Source organism: Nycticebus coucang, unplaced genomic scaffold (assembly GCF_027406575.1).
Source record: "Nycticebus coucang isolate mNycCou1 unplaced genomic scaffold, mNycCou1.pri scaffold_43, whole genome shotgun sequence".
In the NCBI taxonomy this organism is placed as follows: domain Eukaryota; kingdom Metazoa; phylum Chordata; class Mammalia; order Primates; family Lorisidae; genus Nycticebus; species Nycticebus coucang.
In genome coordinates this window covers 2,779,008-2,798,161 of record NW_026515577.1, presented here as the reverse complement: position 1 = coordinate 2,798,161, position 19,154 = coordinate 2,779,008, and the positions used below count along the sequence as shown (strand labels likewise).

Here is a 19,154-nt window from a genome sequence, read left to right as displayed (position 1 = left end):
GCAACTCAACACCAGCCCGTTGTCTCAGAGACATGCCCATAAACAAGCACTAACAGTCAGTAAGTTCTTCAAAAGGACACTTGCAACATGAATGTTTATAGCACCACAGTCCACAACTGGAAAGATGTCAAAACAACCCAAGTGCCTATCAATTTATCAGTGGATAAATAAAATATGATATATGTGTACTATAGAGTAGTGATCATTCATTAAAAAAATGGTGATCATCTATGTTTTTTAATAACCTGGGTAAAACTGGAGGCCATTCCATGTGGTATATCACAAGATTGGGAAAAACAGCACATATACTTCACACTAAATTGCAACTAGTAGATCGATAGTTATGTGCACATCTGGAACTAAATAGAAATCAGTAGGAGGGAGGGGAAAAAGACGTTGAGTAAATTCAACCTAACTGGTCTAATGCACACATTCTGGGTGAAGGGCACACTTACAACTTTGACTTAAAATGTATAAAAGCAAATTATGTAACTAAAACATGTGTACCCCTGTAATATAGTGAAATAATAAAAAAGACCTAATACAGGTTCAAATGTAACATACTAAAATTTGTAGCAATGTCAAAATGAAAGCTGACAAAATGCTGACTCTGCATCCTTTAAGCACTCAGCTCTCCCTCACTTACTCCCTTAGTCCTGCCACCTCTGCTTCCTACAATGCTTTAGAGACTCCGGCCGTTCCACTGGCTGCCTCCTTCTCAGCTGACTTGCTTCTTCCTCAGTAGGCCTCCCTTCCTCTGTGATCCAGTCTAAGTACCGTCCCTGCTCATACTTTCTACTTTCAGAAAATTATTTCCCTCGCACACCCCATCGGTCACCATGCAGCTTGGTGATTTGTTCTCTTAAATGGTTGACTTGCCTTCTTTTTAGTTCAATTTTCTAATTATGGAGGATTTGCCATTTTTGCTGATCTACATTGATTTGTATTTTGATATTTGTTCTTTAGATAGTACATTTATTTTTACTTTCTATGTAATTACTAGAGGATTTATTTTACCTTGCCAAACTTCAGTCGGAGGATTATTTATATACTTAAATTATTCTAGTGAAGAAAATAATGCTCAGTTCCAGGCTACTGCCTAGCATTTCATGGGGTAAAAAAAAGAACACAGCCCTAAACCAAAAGTTCACTGATTGTTTGGTCATGTGTTGGCATCAAAGCCTTCCTTTTCTTTTGCAGACAGATTCTCACTATGATGCCCTGGTCAGAGTGCTGCGGCGTCACAGCTCATAATAACCTTAAAGCCCTAAAGTCTTAGACTTAAACCATTCTCTTGCCTCAGCCTCCCAAGTAGCTGGGACTATACGCACCCGCCACAATGCCGGGTATTTTTTTGCTGCAGATGTCATTGTTTAGCTGGCCAGGGCTGGGCTCGAATCCACCAGCCCTGGCGTCTGTGGCTGACGCCATAACCACTGTGCTACAGGCGCCGAGCCAAACGTATGGGAGGGGGCACCTGAATTTGACTTCCTATTTTTTACAGTAACAATAATGCTTTTGATGACTTGCTCATCAGAAAAATTACAGTGTCCCAAGCACAACTGGAAAAATAAGGGATTACTATGCTGTTTGTTGCTTTTCCTTATAAAAATTATTGTTTTCAGATACAGACCTTCTGTCACCCTCTTTGCTAACTGTCCATACGACATGGTGGGTTTCCCTGAGCATGGTTTATACAAAGAGAAAAAAAATCCATTGGGTTATTGTTCTCCTAAACACTAAAATTCACCACATAGGAGTTACAGAGCCTCAGAGTTTCAAATAACTGCTGAAAACAGAGTTCCAGAAAGAGCTATAATTTCTCATGGGACATTAAACATCAGTGACTTCATTGATTCAGCACTTGCATAAATTCTCTGTGGCAAGGGGTAAGACTTGTAAAATATTTACATGGAATGGCACTTTTCTTTCCTTAAAAAAGGCTCAGAGTAGGTAATGAGGTAAAAGATATTCTGACATATGTAGTACATTCATAATTCACTTTCTTTTTCTTTTTTTCTTTCAGATTAATACTATAGTACAAATGATTAGGTTACAGTGTTTCCATTAGTTAGGTAAAGTCCCTGTTGTAGTTGTGTTCTACACCCGAAAGGAGTGCCATATACCTTTATGTTGTGCCTGTTAGTTGGGGGAGTATAAGTCACTGAATTTCAGTTCTTACTATTTGCAAGTATGGACATCTGTTTGAAGCATGGTTCATGGTTCTCTTATATAGTTATGTTTTTTCCTTTTTGTTCTTTGGAGACAGAGTCTCGCTCTGTCTCCCTGAGTAGAGTGCTGTGGCATCATAGCTCACAGCAACCTCAAACTCCGGGACTCAAACCATCATCCTGCTTCAGTCTCCCAAGTAACTGGGACTATAGGCATGTGCCACCATGCCTGGCTAGTTTTTTCCATTTTTAGTGGCAATTATGTCTTCTTCTTGCTCAGCCTATTCTTGAACTTCAAGCTCAACCAATCCACCAACCTCAGCCTACCAGAGTGCTAGGATTACAGGTGTGAGCCACTGCACCTGGCCTTGTATAGATTTTACGTGGCCTCATGATATTACAAGGGACCTTCACCAGAATCAAGATTTAATAACTATATACAAAAATGCCCAGAAACAAATTCTAGGATAGATCTGTCTCTATGTGTCCACCTGCACCAAGGTGTTTTCTAGGAAAAATAGATCAACACCAATGGATGCCAATACTGCACTGATGAGAGAGCTGTCTTCTCTCTTAGCAGTATCTTGTTTACATTACCTATTATTTAAAATATAAGTTGTTACTTATTCTAAAATATATCAAGAAATAATCAAAAAGATTTCTGCTAATGAACAGTATTAAAATAAAATTTCAAAATTGATATTACATATCTGTGCATATATACATATAAGTATATGTTTCAAAATTATGTGTACATATGAGTATACATATATAAATGGGAATAATCAATGAAAAATGTAGGAAAACTATTTCTTCAGGTAGAATATTGTCCATACTAATCACTTTCTCTTACATAGAAATAAATATTAAGTCCTTCATAAGGCATTCTAATTTAAATCTACTTTTAACTCTTTTATAGAAAACGTATTAACCCCAAACAGACCAGGTAATGAGATGCACATATGAAGTAACATCAGTTTATTTCCATGTGTAACTCATATAAAACTACAAATATGTAGCTGATTATAATTGCAATAGAAAAAAAATTCACATTTAAACATATCTCCCCTTGGGTTGAAGAACAAATAAATTGATTTCCTTTCTTTTTGTAAAAATGCTGTATTTAAAATTATTCTCTTGAAACAATGAACATTTCATACTATGGGAAGTCTTATAAGCTTCAGTAGGAGTTTTTTTAACTCAAAAATGTGATAATGGTAGAAGTGTTTTATGTTAATTTGAAGTAAGGTGCATATGCTAAAAGCCCTTAGGATTTCATTTATTCATTCAAGTTCATTTATCATTAAATCCAAGTTCTAGAAATTGAACCAAATAAACCACACCATAATCAAGTCTAACAACTCATAAGCAAGAACTCTTAAGGAATATTTTTGTTCAATAAGAACAAAGTTGAGTATCCCTTATCCAAAAGTGTGGGTCCAGGAATGTTTCAGATTTTGGATTTTCTCAGATTTGGAAAACCTGCATTATGTACACTTCCTGGCAGAGCATCCCAAATTCAAACACCTGAAATCCAAAATGCTCCAGTGACCATTTCTTCTGAACACGTGTTGGCATTCAAAATGTTTCAGACCTTGGAGCACTTTGGATTTCAGATTTGGGATGTTCAATCTGAACTAAGAGAATGTATATTTAGAGTGACATTTTTAAAGCACTACAAAATTATTTCCTTGTGAATATGTGTAATGAGCATTTTCTTTACTCAAGGAAAGGAATGGCTATCCCTTTATAGTGTTTCTGGTGACACTGTTAACTAGATCATTATATTCTAACCTCAGTAGTTTCAAGAAAGGTAAGTGAAATCCAAAAGTATCATAAATGTATTTACCTTCAATGAAAGGCGCATAGATATACATGGGAGGAGTACGCTTAACCGTTGGTGTTTCCCTGCGAGTAAAGGCGTTTGCCTGGCAGACCTGTGCCAGGGTCCGGCCACTGTATTGAAATTTGTACCAGGCGAGAAATCTGGCTTTAGGTGCCTGTTCCAGTCTATACGGGAAAGAAAGGACATAAGTTAGATGTGAGGGCTTAAAGAAACTTTAAAACTACATAGTTTAATTAGATAATATCTCAAAAACCATGCCACCTAAGCTTTCTCATGAGAAAAGAACATTACAAATACTCCTAAACAGACAGTTTTATGACAGGAATAATGTGAGTAAATTTACATTCGTGGATACACAAATGAGATGTCTTTCTCAACCTAAGCAAAGGACCAGAGGTTGTCACTGTTTATCAAAGGTTATTTATTTGTATTAGATTAAAACATTTCCATATATACCCACTTGAATTCTTCCTGCCAGCTGTACATGCTAAGTAGCAGTCCATTACAATTACTGTTCCTTAATACTTAAGTCTATTTCTTCTGGGGAAAAAAAAACCTAACTTGGGAATTGGCTCCATCCACTGATTCTTCAAGAACACAACACACAGTTGCTCTGCAGAGAAGCAACTGATGCAACTGGAGAATGCAAGATCCTGTCTTGTTAGCACAATTCTACTTTTTAAACCCTGGGTTCACAATAAAATTCAAATTTCCTTGAGGCCAAATATATCCAGACTTTTGTAAAAGCTTATGTTCAGTAAATAAGACAATCTTTTTGGAATAAAATGGACATTATTTTGTTTTCATTATCTAATCAAGAGCTTACTAAACAAAGACAGTCTCAGAACTCTTGTACAATTCATTAAATAAGACTTCAGTTGGTAACACAAGAATATGGAGAGCTCTTTCAAAATTTTCCTATTGTTTGCCCAAAGAGAGTGATTGCTTAAAGAGCTCTTTACCATTTCAAGTATTACTAGACCTTCAGTAGGATTTTTTAGAAATTTTCTGCAATGAAAGCTCTGGAATTCCAGGTGAGTCTAAATGTCATAAATACAAGAAGGGATCCTCCATCAACTCTATTCACCTGGACAAACAGCATATCAGAAGTAATTGATAAAAGAAGAACCCGTACACTCTGGCTTTCCTGGCTTGTATCTATTCATGGAGAGTAATAGAGGTGTTTCCTACTTTTCAAAGGAAACAAAGGTGATGCTACAGAGAAGTGCAATTTGCCAATGGTCAGTGCTTCCAATCGTGCGTTGAAAAGTCTCCCATGAGAATGCTGGAACTGCAGAAATGTAGACTAGTTACAAGACTCCCTTTGTAACATCAAAATCACTAGAGACATCTATCATTTCACTTTGGGATTATAAAAATAACTAAAAATGACTAACCTTTATAAAAAGTTTAAAGGCCTTGAGGAAGATGTGCATATCAATGATGCATCAAAATGGAATTCATACATAAGAAGTACATGACCATTTGAATTTTTTAAATCTTGCCATTATAAATCAAGTATCATTAATAATTTTTATGGAGTATAGAAGAATATTTAAAAATCCACTTATCTGACTCAGCTCCCTTAGGACAGTGGTTATGGTGCTGGCCACCTGCGCTGAGGTTGGTAGGTTTGAACCCAGCCTGGGTCAGCTAAACAACAATGACAACTGCAACAAAAAAATAGCCAGGCATTGTGCAGGCACCTGTAGTCCCAGTTACATGGGAGGATGAGGCAAGAAAATCACCTAAGCCCAGGAGTTTGAGGTTGCTATGAGCTGTGATGCCACGGCACTCCACCGAGGGCAACATAAAGAGACTCGGTTTCAATTTAAATAAAAATCCACTTACTTACTAAAGTTAATTATACATTTAACTAATACAAGTATTTCCACAGAGCTCTCCATGAAGCCACCAGTGACACCAACACACATGGGATTACTCCGGCCCTACAATGCCAAGTTTAAGAGATAGTTTAATGTTAAGCTACAAGACTGTTGTGTTAATCTCTAGTTCAAATGACAATAAGAACAGTTTAGGCAATAAGAAAAATACAAAGAGGATCCTATCTGCTGTTAATAAAACTTAGCAGTATAACATCCTGGATATGTTTACAAACACTTGGAGCCACACTACCTGGGTTTGAATTCTACATCCACCACTTACTACCTTAGGGCATGTTTCATAGCTCTTCTGTTCCTCATTCTCTCCATATGGAAAAGTTTGATATAAACCTTAAAACAATCCTTGTACAGCCCTTAGAATTCCATTACATACCCAATCACAAAAAGAAGCTTTATTATATTCTCATTCCACTACTATCAACAGAAAGATTTGTTTATTTAATGACTTCAATCTGCAAGCCTCTATAATTTTCTGGAAAAAAAATCATTTTTCCCTTTTATCTAAAACAAAACAAAAACCACTGATCTGATTCAAAGAGCTCTGTAGACAAAATACATTTGCCTTTTCTTTGTTATCTATACTGTTTTACATAGCTTTGTTACATAATACAATGCTACACAAAGTTTGAAATGTTAAAAGGGCTGTTGTTAACCATTATATCAATGGCTTGCAGGATCAAATTGGTTTACTTTTACACTGGAGTCCATGGTACATTAGCAAAAATAATGAAGGAGAATAATGCTAACATATCTCAGAAACTCTTGCTAGAACAATGTAAGAAGAGGACAACACAGTGGTGGAAAGTGTGGGCTTTAGAGTCACAGGGCTGGGCCTCCGTCTCTGCTCAGTGCCTGGCTGCTGTGTTCTTCTGCAGGCACCTGCCTATAAGCACCAGCTGCCTTGCCTGGGCTGAGAAATAAATGAATCATTGTCATAGAAACCAATCAATTCTGTGTCTCACAACAAGCAATGCTCAATGTATGTTAGCATTTGTCAATCCTTTCTAAAAGAATTATTGCTACTATTACCATTATTGCACAGCAAAAGCTGCTGTCATCTGTCTTACATTTGTGCCATAAGTGTCATTTACTACCTTTATAGAAAACAGGCTACTCTGGAATTGAGCAGAAATTGGTCATAGCTACCAGGAGAAATTATCAACTTGTCAAAGAATTATCAGATCAGTGTAACTGAATCAAATGGATTCAACGAGTTATGTGTTACATTTCTCCTTCAAAAGAAATATGGATGAGTGGTCTCCAAAATATGGGTTATTTTAATTTTACAAAGGAGTAATTTGTGCCAGCTGATAACTCACTTTCAAAATACCAAACTGTGTTATGTTATCAAACTAAGAATAATGGTGATAATTATAATGAAGATAATCTCTATGAACCACTAAAAATAATTCTGCTTTGTATGTTTTATCCTCATTTGATTTTCAGAACAATCTTATCAGGAAGATATTATGGTTATCACCAAAGATGGATGATGAAATTGGAGCTCAGAGAAGCTGAGCCACTTACGACAGTCACACAGCTAGTGTGTGGTAGAACAGCCTTAGCCCCAAGCATAGAGCAAAGACCTTAAAGACAAATGATTTAGACACAAAGCTGGGTAGAATGGAGTGATAGAAAACTGCAGAAATGGATAAAAGAAGGATAAGCAAACTACATGTAAACATGTGTCGTTGAAGAGAAGTATGAAAGGAGATAGGACATAGCTAAAGATGGATAGTTAGTCAAAGGAATCTGTTTGTTTGTAAAAAATCAAGACATAAACATTTTTATTGGGCAAGGAAGCCAAATACATGCAATGGAGCGTAAAAACTTTATTCTATAAAGCAGGATTCTTTATGAGGCACGAAATGAGGGATCAAGGCATAGAAATCGCTATCTCGGGCAGTGCCTGTGGCTCAAGGAGTAGGGCGCCGGTCCCATATGCCAGAGGTGGCGGGTTCAAACCCAGCCCTGGCAAAAATTAAAAAAAAAAAAAAAGAAAGAAATCGCTATCTCCTCTTTGTGACAGGAGATGAGGGGAAGAATGAAAGCTAGTTGGAGAGGAGGAATGATGCTCAGGTCAGGGAAAAAGGGGAGAAAGAGAAGTTGCACAACACTGACAACACTCATGACCCACAGCTCCTACCATCAGTGACCCACACGATGGACGGCATCAGAGGAGAGTGGCGGGGGGACTAGGAACTCAAGCTGACTGTGGACATCTGGAATGGCAAAGGAAGTAAAAAGACTGCTTGATTGTCCAGTTCCACTGAGGATCTGGCTTATGCTGTGACTTACTTATCTGTAATAGCACTAATCCTCAGAATTGTGTTAGGTTCTGTTACAAAGAATACTTTGCTTGTGTTGCCATCACTGTGCTGCTTAAGGTGGAACTGGTAGCACAGGTACAGAAGGGGTACAGTCAGCACAAAGACTCATCCGGGACCAACAGACTGGGAAGGTCAATGTGAAGACAGGTCTCGGCATGAGAAAGGACAGTTCTGACAATGTAGCCAGGAGGCCAGATGACAGGCCTCAGGCTGGTTTTGGAAAGAAGTTAAGCCAAGAAGGAGCTGACAAGATCATCTAAACGGAAGCTAAGCTGAGTGACAGAGAGAAAAAAGGTAGAAGGTGCAGGGCAGTGTGGTAGTGGTGGGAGGAAAGTGGTTTGAGTCAGGAAGTGGACTTCTGGACAGCTGCAGAGTGACTCAGGTCTGAATGGCTGAGTATAAGACAGGGCTTTAGGCCTAAAAATGGACATGGAAGGGACTGCAGACAAAGGAGATAAGGCACAGAGTAGAAGAGAGAACCCAAGGACACCAGGGTGGATGAACCTAATATACTATCCCTGTTACTGTCTCTAAATCAGTAGAGGCTACCAAGGACAATACCACCCTACATTTCTAAAATTACCTGAAAAAGGTATGTTGCTCCACACACTGCTTCCAGAACCTTTTGGCTGCCTGGGGACTTGGCATTTGAAATGTAATGGTGCCATCAAATTTGTTCTTCTGGAATAAATACACAAAATCTATCAGCATATTCCCTTAAAAGGCAATGAGAAGCTACTGAGAATCATGGATTTAGATGGCTCTATAAAAAGTCTTTCTTCTTGAAAAAGGTAAATATTGTATATCTAATGTACTCATACAAAATGGACTTTTCAGAGATTGATACACCATTTTCTATGAAAATCAAGTAGAAGTTATTCAACATCAACCAACCGACCAACTTCAGTGTCCACTAAATTCCTTTTATTGCATTCCTATTCATCTCCACCACTGAATTAATTTAACAACAAAAACCTATTGTTCCTTCCTACTGTGTGCTAAGATTTGTGACTTTTTCTGTGCATGTCTCTGTGTGTGTTTTTTTAGTAGCAAAAATATGCATATGCAGGCTGATCTTCAAAAAGACTGTCTTTTTTATAATGGAATAGAGAATAGTTCATTTTCTTAAAATTTTAGTGGGAAAGAATTTATTTAGCTCTAGGCTGTAAAGTAGCAAAGTGACGCAAGCGATTAGATATGCCAACGGTGATGAACGATTGCTTACCTCTTCGAGCCTCAGTCTCAGTAAAAACTCACTGCCCTTACAGGAGACCTTTGCGATGTTACCCCAGTCAAAGCGACAGAACGTCAGCTCTTCTTTATAGATGAACACGCCATTGCCAGACACACCCAGCTTGATGTTCTGCAAAGAATAACCGAATTAACCATAATTATAGCTGTCAAAGTTATATAATCAAGAAGCTAAAGAGCTCTCTCAAAGAAAGAATGGCAACTTAATGCTTTTGTATTTAAATTATAGTAATAGTACACACATTAATAGAAACTGTAAGACATAGGCACATCTGAAATCTATTTATCTTAAGAACTCAGCTTTGATTTGCAAAACAGTTATTGCAACATGAATATAGGACTCAATATTCTTTCTGTTTGTTCATTTTTTGTTTTGAGACAGAGTCCCCTGGTGTCATAGTTTATAGCAACCTCAAACTCTTCGGCGCAAGCAATGATCTTGCCTCAGCTTCCCAACTAGCTGGGACTACAGGCGTCCACCAGGAGACCTGGCCATTTTTAGAGACAGGGTCTTACTCTTCCTCTGGCTGGCCTTGAACCCATGAGCTCAGGCAATCCACCCACCTCAGCCTCCCAGAGTGCTAAGGTTAGAGGCATGAGACACCACGCCTGGCCCTAGGACACAATATTCTTCAAAAGCCATAAGACATATGTTCTCCAGCTCTGAACAATAACAAGGAAGAAAGGAAACAACTGTATCAACTATCCTGAAGGTAAAGAAAATAAAATACGCTTTCCGGAAGGCTATTCAAGGCATTAGGAATGATCTGTTGGTCCACCCTAAGATGCACTCTACCATCTTATTTGAGGCCAATTTAATTCAGATAAATCACCCTGAAGTATTTATTTATTCAGATAAATAAATTATGTGAATTTTATTTAATTCAGATAAAGCTGTTGAAATGATGTCAGTAGTTCACAAAGCACAAATCCACCGCAGAAAATTGCACTCAAATCTCTGAAATCTTTCAAGAACTTTTTCAATAAGTCAGAGTGCTGACATTTACTTCTCATCAAGCATTCCTTTGACTGGCATACTTTAAAAGACTATTATTGAAGCTCTTCGTAGTTTTCTTTCCCCCAGAGCTTTCATTTAAAATAGATGATAATTGAGAATAACAAAGAGCCTAAAGAGCTTTTAGAAAACTAAATCAATGGACAGCCAAAGTGACTAATTGACTCCTCACATTTCAAGTAGTGCTAAGGGTCTAAGATGCACAATCTATAAAGTATACAAATCCCCATGGTCTTTAGGGGAGAACTGGATCTCATCCATGACATATAAAATCCCAATCTTAGGTGCACATCTGGAAGTAAAACTCAATAGAAACCCAGTAGATAGGAGGTGGGAAGATGGGTTAGGTGAGTTCACATTTAACTGGTATAATGCCCCTTTTTGAGATGCAGAACAGTTTTAACTTTGACTGAAGTGATCAAAAGCGTATTAGGGGTAAATCATGTCTACCTCTATACTATTCCCAAACTGAAAAAAGAAATATCATGTCTACCCATTTAGTATTCCCAAACTAAAAAAAGAAATATAAAATTAAAGAATACTACCTAAAAGTATCCACATTCTTAAAAGTCAATAATAGGAAACAAGCTGTCAGAAAATCATGCTGAAACAAACACCATCTTCAGTCTACATGTCACTTCATAAAGCATAATATCTTGACTACCTTTACTAAGAAAAATTCAACAGAATTTACATGTCTAGAAAATACAAGGACAGGTCGAGGAAGTTAATGCCAATTGCTTTCTCTGCTGTGATACTTGAATAATTCATACAAACAAAACTATATTAGATCAACCCAAGCATGTTTTTAAAAATCTAGTCTATTATTTTACTCACCCTGTGCTTGCAGCCACAACTCTCTCTAGGAATAGAATAAAAAGGTGGAGTGAATCAGGTGCATGTGCCCAAGTAACTTTGCCAAAACCATCCCTGCCCACGTCCACAGGGAGCAAGGTGGAAGATTGCCCATGGTGTCATGTTCTCACCACAAGAGAGGAAGCAACCCAAGTGGAAACACTGCACAAGACATCTCCAGTCCAAAGGAATCTTTGGACAGGACAAGAAAGCCATTTTATCTGACTTAAAAATAAGGGCAATGCAGATTCAAGTAAATTGGTTGATTTTGGTATTGCTCTACAGCATGGTTTTAGGATTATTAACATTTGTGTGAATAGAAATTCAAGATAAGTGCCAGGGAGTAAAAGGGGAAAAGCATGTCTTAACCCCTCACATGTGAGTTCTGCCACCGGGCAGCAAAGGCAGAAAAGGAAAGTCTAAAAAGAAACACCTGCTCTGCCTTGCTCACCACCTCAGGACGCTGCCCCATGTGGATAACAGCGGGTCCCTTGATGGCTGGCTGCCAAATGTGTTTGGAAATTGCTCACAAGACATCATGGAGAAAAATGGAGGGGAGGTCAGAGTATTTTACACTAAGATTCCCTCCCTGCATGGTGGCATCACGCTGCCTGTGTTCCTCTGAAACTGGCTCCTCTCAAGACAACCATCTCCACACATCTGCCTTCTGGGTTCAGGTATGCAGTCTGCTCTGCCACCTTCAGACCTGGGGAGGTCAAAAGGGATGCTGTCACAGCCCGGGGGACCACAGACGGTGGTTTGTGCTGCTTTGTGGTTTGCTTTCACCTGTGTTAAGAGTCCTTTTATTCCAGATTCTTCTAATTATCCTAACATGAATGCACCAGTAAGAACTCCTCTAACATTGTATATTTTTTCTTCCATTCTTGAGATACTCTGCTAGAAAGAAAAAGTATCCAATGTACTCAGTACTATTACAAAGCCAATATATAACTAACCACACGTTCACACAAAAGATAAAACACAACTGTAGCCCACGATGAAGAAGGGGAGTGGGGAACAGTGAGGCTAGTGGAGGGAGGGTAATCACTGGGACCTCACCTATGATGCATATTACAAGGGTACATGTCAAATGTATTAAAAGTAGAGTAACAATGTCTTAACATAATAAGTAAGTGAGGTGAAGGCTATGTTAACCTCACATATGCTTGATGTAAGCATTCCAAATTGTATACAAAATTAGCACTTTGTATCCCAAAATGTATTCATGTACACTGTTATGATTTAATAAAACAATTGTTAAGAGGAAAAAAATATACTGTACAAATTGCCCTAGCTGAGAAGGGCAGATTAAAAAAGAACTCCTTTAACAGCAATAAATAAATAAATCTGAACTCAAGACAATAAAAAAGGATCAAATAGAAAAAGGAACAAAACTATAAAGTACATAAAAACTTCTTTTCAATTGCTATAGAGAGTCTGTTCAATAAGCCACAAACATCTTACTCATCAAATATTATCTAACAAATCAAATAGCTAACAAACACAATGGTGATTACTTTGAGTTTTTTAGTCTTCTGCTCTTAACTACAAAGCAAACACTGATATTATAACAGGGCCTATAACTTTTTAGCTTTCTTTCTAAGATATCACATTTAAAAACAAAATCTTGACGCTTTGTGACATTGTAATCTAAGAACTGGCTTCTCATGATCACGAGATGCAAGATTTGCTTGTGGCAAGCATAGAAGGGTTTAGAGGAGAAATGTGCTTGGGAGGTCTTTTGGGACCCATGAGTCATAGAAAGGAAATCTGTTTCAGTGGAAGCTTTCCTAGAGATTTCCTAAATCATGCAACCTCGGCTGCTAAACTGCACGTAGGTTTTGACAGAGTCCTTTCAAAGCTCACAACTGTGGGTTCCCTCAGTACATTCCACTGACTGTGGACACATTTCTCAAAACCAAATCCATCTTTCACCTGGGCTCCCATTCTCTTCCTTGACTCTCCCCACTATGTAATTACTTAAGCTAGAATCAGGAAATAGGTGACATTTGTCACTAGTAATAACCATAGTATGCATTTACAGATTTCATTTTCATTTCTTGATGAAGAGGGTTCACCTGTTCATAACTCTTATTATATCAAAGTGACTGTCACTAGAATATCTGTGTATCTATGCTCACAAAAATAGGTATATTATCGCCTAGTTTATTGTATGAAATGGCCTATGAAGTATTCTGTCATGTTTTTATGTTTCTCAATTCAAACTCCTTTTAAATATACAAATAAATATGTTTTCAATTTTTGTAATTATTTTTTCAGAAATTTGATCTTTAGGATTTTATTTTTCAGGAGTATGGCATTCAAAATCGTATCTTCTAGATCATGACCGGTGCTCCACCATTATTTTTGAATCCCTGATTTATTACCTCTCACATGAGACTGAGGTTCCTTCATCATGTGAGCCTGGGCCAGTGTACTTGAGATTTCACAAAATCCAAAACAGACCTATAGGAACGAGCCCAAGGCTAGGGCTCCTTCACAGCCCAGAAGCTTTTGGAAGCAGTCAGAACTGTGCCACCTCAGCCCTGTTAGGTTTACTAAGATCTGCTCCCTCTCCTAATACAAATGTGGAAGAGGGAACGGGGGCAGACACAGCACTTCTGCTAGCAGAAGCTGGGACTCAGTATAAACCAGGATAAGAGGTAAAAAAGGCTGCCAAGTTGTGCTTAGAATAACTACCCATGAAAAGGTATTCATTAAAAAGACTACTGAAAAGAAGAAGTAGGGGGAGAATAAATGATTCCTCCCATTACCAAAACCCCATGATTAACCGAAGAAATATTGGAAATCCTCAAGGGAAGGCCAACAGTCTTTTTCCAATAGTGAACTAGGCCATCCTTTCGTTATTTCCTTCTTTCCTCCCTCCCCCCCCTTCCTTCGCCTCCCTCTCTCCCTCCTTCCCTCCCTTCCTCCCTTCCTTCCTTTCTCTCTCTCTTCTTTTTTATGAATCTAGGCCATTCTAAAGCTAGAGCCCTGGGAAAACTTCAGTGAACACACTGGAGTGAAGTTACTTTCCATGACAATGACAGTACCTTGGCCTCATGCAGATGAACCCCATACATGGGCAGTCCCCTGGCGTGCTCTATGAACTGATAATCAGCTTCTGCTGAAGCTATGCCACTGAGAATAAAAAGAAACAATATTCCGGTTGCTTTGAATACGTGCAAAAAAGAAGTGTTTAAAACAGAGCCAGGGGTGGCTAAGATTATATAGTTTGGAGTAGAGGATGTAACCCCAGGAAAGTTGGCAGAAGACCAGGAAATGGGAAAACAGACTCAACTCTCAACTCTAGCATTTTTCTCTTAAGATCATCGCATCTAGAGCAGCACCTGTGGCTTAGTGAGAAGGGCGCCGAACCCATATACCCAGGGTGGTGGGTTTGAACCCGGCCCCGACCAAACTGCAACAAAAAATAGCCAGACATTTTGGTGGGTGCCTGTAGTCCCTGCTACTCGGGAGGCTGAGGCAGGAGAATAGCCTAAGCCCTAAAGCTTTAGGTTGCTGTGAGCTGTGACACCATGGAACTCTACCAAAGGTGACAGAGTAAGACACAATCTGTGAAAAAAAAAAAATGTAAATAAAAAGGATCCTCTCATCTTAACGTGCTAACAGCAATGAGTCACATACCTCCACCCTTATGATTTGTATGTTAAGAGAGTTGATTTTTATTATTTCTACTGGTGAAGAAAGCCACAGAATTAATGGGTATAAGTTAATAGAGAATTTTTTTTAAGTGACTTCATTTCTATGATATAGAGAAATTCTTACTCCCTACTTTTATGTTGTTAGGACTGACCATAATGAACACTGAAATGACTTGCATTTCATTTTATACCTATGATAGATAATCACATTCTGTCCACACTAGAAATATTTCTATTCTTAACCCTAACTCAACAAATTTTAAGCTCCTAGAGAACAAGACCATGTCCCATTAATCTTATATTCCCCAAGGCATTTCAGTACCTGATAATTCATATGAGAACTACACAATAAAGGCCTGTTGATCGCAACTTAAACCACAGTAACATTTTCAGAGTGAAATGTTGTATTTATTTTTTAAAGAAAAGTCAAAAAATGTGGCCTGTTTTCTAATATGTGAAAGTTTCTTGCAGAACATTTACAAAGTATTTTATAAAACTACATTTTCTTTCTTTCTTTCTCTTTCTCTCTCTCTCTCTCTTTCTTTCTTTTCTTTTTTCTTTCTTTTCGCCTGTTTCCTAATATGTGAAAGTTTCTTGCAGAACGTTTACAAAGTATTTTATAAATCTACAATATTCTTTCTTTCTGTCTTTTTCTTTTTTTTTTTTTATTGCAGTTTTTGGGTGGGGCTGGGCTTGAACCCATCGATTCTGGCTTATGGGGCCAGCACCCTACTCCTTTGAGCCTGAGGCGCTGTCCTATAAATCTACAATTTTAAATAACAGAACGAATTATAATTGTGCAGCTAGCTTTTAAAAACTTGTGTAAAAACCCATTCTCTTTTCACACAGATAGAAACATTCCCAAAGTATATGGTATTGAATTACTAATGTAATTTTAGTAATCTTTAGCTAAGCCAAAGGGGTCATCTTATGTGCATAAAGTAACTATCTGCTTATTGGTAGGTTCCTTCAGATTTTTTTTTTTTTTTGAGATGGAGTCTCACTCTATTGCCCTAGCTAGAGTGCCATGGTGTTATCACAGCACACTGCAACCTCCAAATCCTGGGCTAAGTGAACCTCCTGCCTCAGTCTTCTAAGTACATGGAACTACAGTGTGAGCAATGACATATTGATAGTTTTTCTGTTTCTAGTAGTTTTTCTGTTTCTTGCTCTCGCTTAGGCTGGTTTGGGATGCCTCAGCTCAAACAGTCCTTCCATTGGCCTCCCAGTGTGCTGGGATGACAGTGTGAGCCGCCACACCCAGCCCCACCTCCACATTTCTGTTGCTATTTTCCTGCATCCATCACCACCTACACTTCTAATTCAAATCTCAATACCTTGTCCTTTCTTTTTTATTTACAAATCTCAATGCTTTGTTATCTCCCTGGCATTTTACCATAGTAAAAAAAAACCATTAAAAGGCAGAAGAAATAGAAATGCCAAACATGTATGTGTATATGCTTGTTTCCAGTGTGTATAGGTTAAAGGAAGAGGAGGTGTCCTAGGGAAAGGTGTATTCATCCGGTAAATGAAGCGTTTGAACATGAGCATAGGGCCTCATATTACAGTCACCCAACCAATGACAGGAGATCGCAGGGGGTGCACGTTGGCTTGATCAGAGCTGGGTTATCCAAAATGAAAACTGGATAATCCCCCAAACTGTGCTCAAATGTCTACAAAGTGTTACAAGAGACACTATTTAAATCTACCATGACCAGTCTCCCTCCAGGAAGCACGACAACGTACATATGTGCTTTGTAGAAATTCAACACCAAGTCCTCCATCTTCTTGGTATCAATGGACCCAAAATAATAATCAGTATGTGGCTTGATTTTGTTGAGGACCTCATCATCCACATAGTTTCCACGTTCCGCTTGGATGGTGTACGATTCCAGGAGGGCACGAGTCACAGGGGGGCAGGGCAGGCGCCCAGAAACAATGTCTGCCCGGATCTGGAGGCATAGGAGGTATCTGTGAGGAGCAGAGGGAAAAAAGGGGAGAATAATTAGTTAAGACTGCAGCACTTCTATTCCTTCAATGCTGATGTCCCTTTGTAAAGAAATATACAACATAGACCCCCTTCATATCCATAGAAAAAAAGGGTATTCTCTATGAAGAAGCCTCCTCTCACTCCTTGGGCTTCTAAACTTTGGTTTATTTACAGAAACTAGTTTCAAAGGCTAATGAATAGAATGGTAATGTTATTTATTTGTTTTTCTTTCTTTTGATATAGACTCCACCCTGTGTTGCCCTTGGTAGAGTGCCGTGACATCACAGCTCACAGCTCACAGGTCTTGGGCTTAAGTGATTCTTTTGCCTCAGCCTCCCAAGTAGCTGGGATTACAGGCACTCGCAACAATTCCTGGCCTTTTTCTGTTGTTGTTGTTGTTGCAGTTGTTATTGTTTAGGTTTCCTGGGGTGGATTCAATCCTGGCACACTGGGTGTACGTGGCCGGCACTGTAACTAACCACTGTACTACAGGCGCGGAGCCTAGAATGGAAATTCTTAACTGCTGTTCTGGTCATAGTCGATGATTACTGTTAGAATAAAGTAAAAATGCCAATCACATCAACTGTCTTCTTGGATTTAAAATGTTAACAAAAATTAGAATGCCACTCTAAAGTTCTGAAGATTAATGAAATTTTAAAAATAATGAGAGTCTTAATCATTGGCTAGAAGAACCTAAGGTTACCCTTCTTTATCATCTCTACCTCGTTCATGTTACTTTCTCTTCTTCCTAAAAGAACTTTAACAAGTTTCTTGCCTCCTTTCCTTAACAATACAGGAAGGAGCTTATCCATTAAGGCTACAAGACTGTCTCTCCATAGCCCCTGCATTTACAACAAAAGTTACCATTCAAATTCTCAGAAACAGTAAATATTCTCTTCTTACTAAACAGAGTCCTTTATTTTTGCAATTGCAGTGGAGTGTGTTTTAATGGGCCACAGAATCTCAGGAGATGGAATTGAAATAGCTACTGACACTACAAGGGAAAGCCTACTTAGTTTGGTGGTTTGGGTGAGATCAGGGAACAAAAAAAAAAATTACCAGTTTAAATGCCTTTTAAAAATAGTTTCAGTTTTCTATCTTTATATCGCGTTTGTTACATGAGACTAGTGCACAGATCCACGAGCTCTAAAGTAAAAATCACCAGTATTAAAGTTTCAAAGATTAAACATCAGTGACTTTTTAAAAGACCACAAAGAAAACAAAGTTGCTTCATTATATCATTTTTTTATGTTTCCATTTCTCAAATGGAAATCAAAAAGCTAAAGGGAGTAAACTTATTTTGAAATTGACAACATTTCAAACTAATTGGGATTACTCAATTCTAAGGAAACTTTTAAAACTTTCCTTAATAAAAAACTGTTAGGTTTCAACCCTGAAATTACTACTATTCTCCCAGAAAAAAATAAATGCTATACGGAAAGATTAATTTTCAAATGCAAATATAAAGTACCTGGAAATACTCTCAGTCATCTGAGAAGCACAAGATGGATAAAATTTTACATTAAATGTAAAAAGCCAGGAGCGATCTGCAATAATTAAATATCATGATTATTTAAACAATCAATAGAATGATTTTTTTTTTTTTTTTTTTTTGTAGAGACAGAGATTCACTTTATTGCCCTCAGTAGAGTGCCATGGCATCACACGGCTCACAACAACCTCTAACTCTTGGGCTTACGCAATTCTTTTCCCTCAGCCTCCCAAGTAGCACGGTATACAGGCGCCCACCACAATGCCCGGAAATTTTTCTGCTGCAGTTTGGCCAGGGCTGGGTTTGAAAACACCACCCTCTGTATATGGGGCCGGTGCCCTGACCACTGAGGCACAGGTACCACTCAGAAGGACATTTTTGATAAAACTTTAAGGTCAATGTTTAAATGGTACAGATCAATCTCACTGCAGATCCGTGTGCAGAATTTTATTTTATTATTTTAAAAATTAACACAATTTACCAAACTAAAAGAAAATAAAAAATAAATTAGAAATCAATTACACAAATAACCCATCATTAACATGAATAGGTTCACTTCCTTAGAAACATTTATTTCTACTTTCATAAATGTTTACGTGGTGATCCATTATGCAAACATTTTAATATGACCTCCA

The 19,154-nt window shown here is 38.1% G+C and overlaps 1 protein-coding gene across 1 annotated transcript in view; it reads right to left on the bottom strand.

Moving 5' to 3' along the window:
- Positions 1 to 2,650: 2,650 nt before the first annotated feature.
- LOC128579263 (band 4.1-like protein 2) overlaps positions 2,651 to 19,154 on the bottom strand; it is a 46,945-nt gene continuing 30,441 nt past the window's right edge. The window contains exons 6-12 of the mRNA XM_053581434.1: positions 18,499 to 18,574; positions 16,784 to 17,008; positions 14,426 to 14,513; positions 9,477 to 9,614; positions 8,835 to 8,932; positions 4,021 to 4,181; positions 2,651 to 2,679 (exon numbers count right to left, since the gene is read on the bottom strand). Of these exons, the coding sequence (XP_053437409.1) occupies positions 2,651 to 2,679; positions 4,021 to 4,181; positions 8,835 to 8,932; positions 9,477 to 9,614; positions 14,426 to 14,513; positions 16,784 to 17,008; positions 18,499 to 18,574 (815 nt within the window). The remainder of the gene's footprint in view (positions 2,680 to 4,020; positions 4,182 to 8,834; positions 8,933 to 9,476; positions 9,615 to 14,425; positions 14,514 to 16,783; positions 17,009 to 18,498; positions 18,575 to 19,154) is intronic.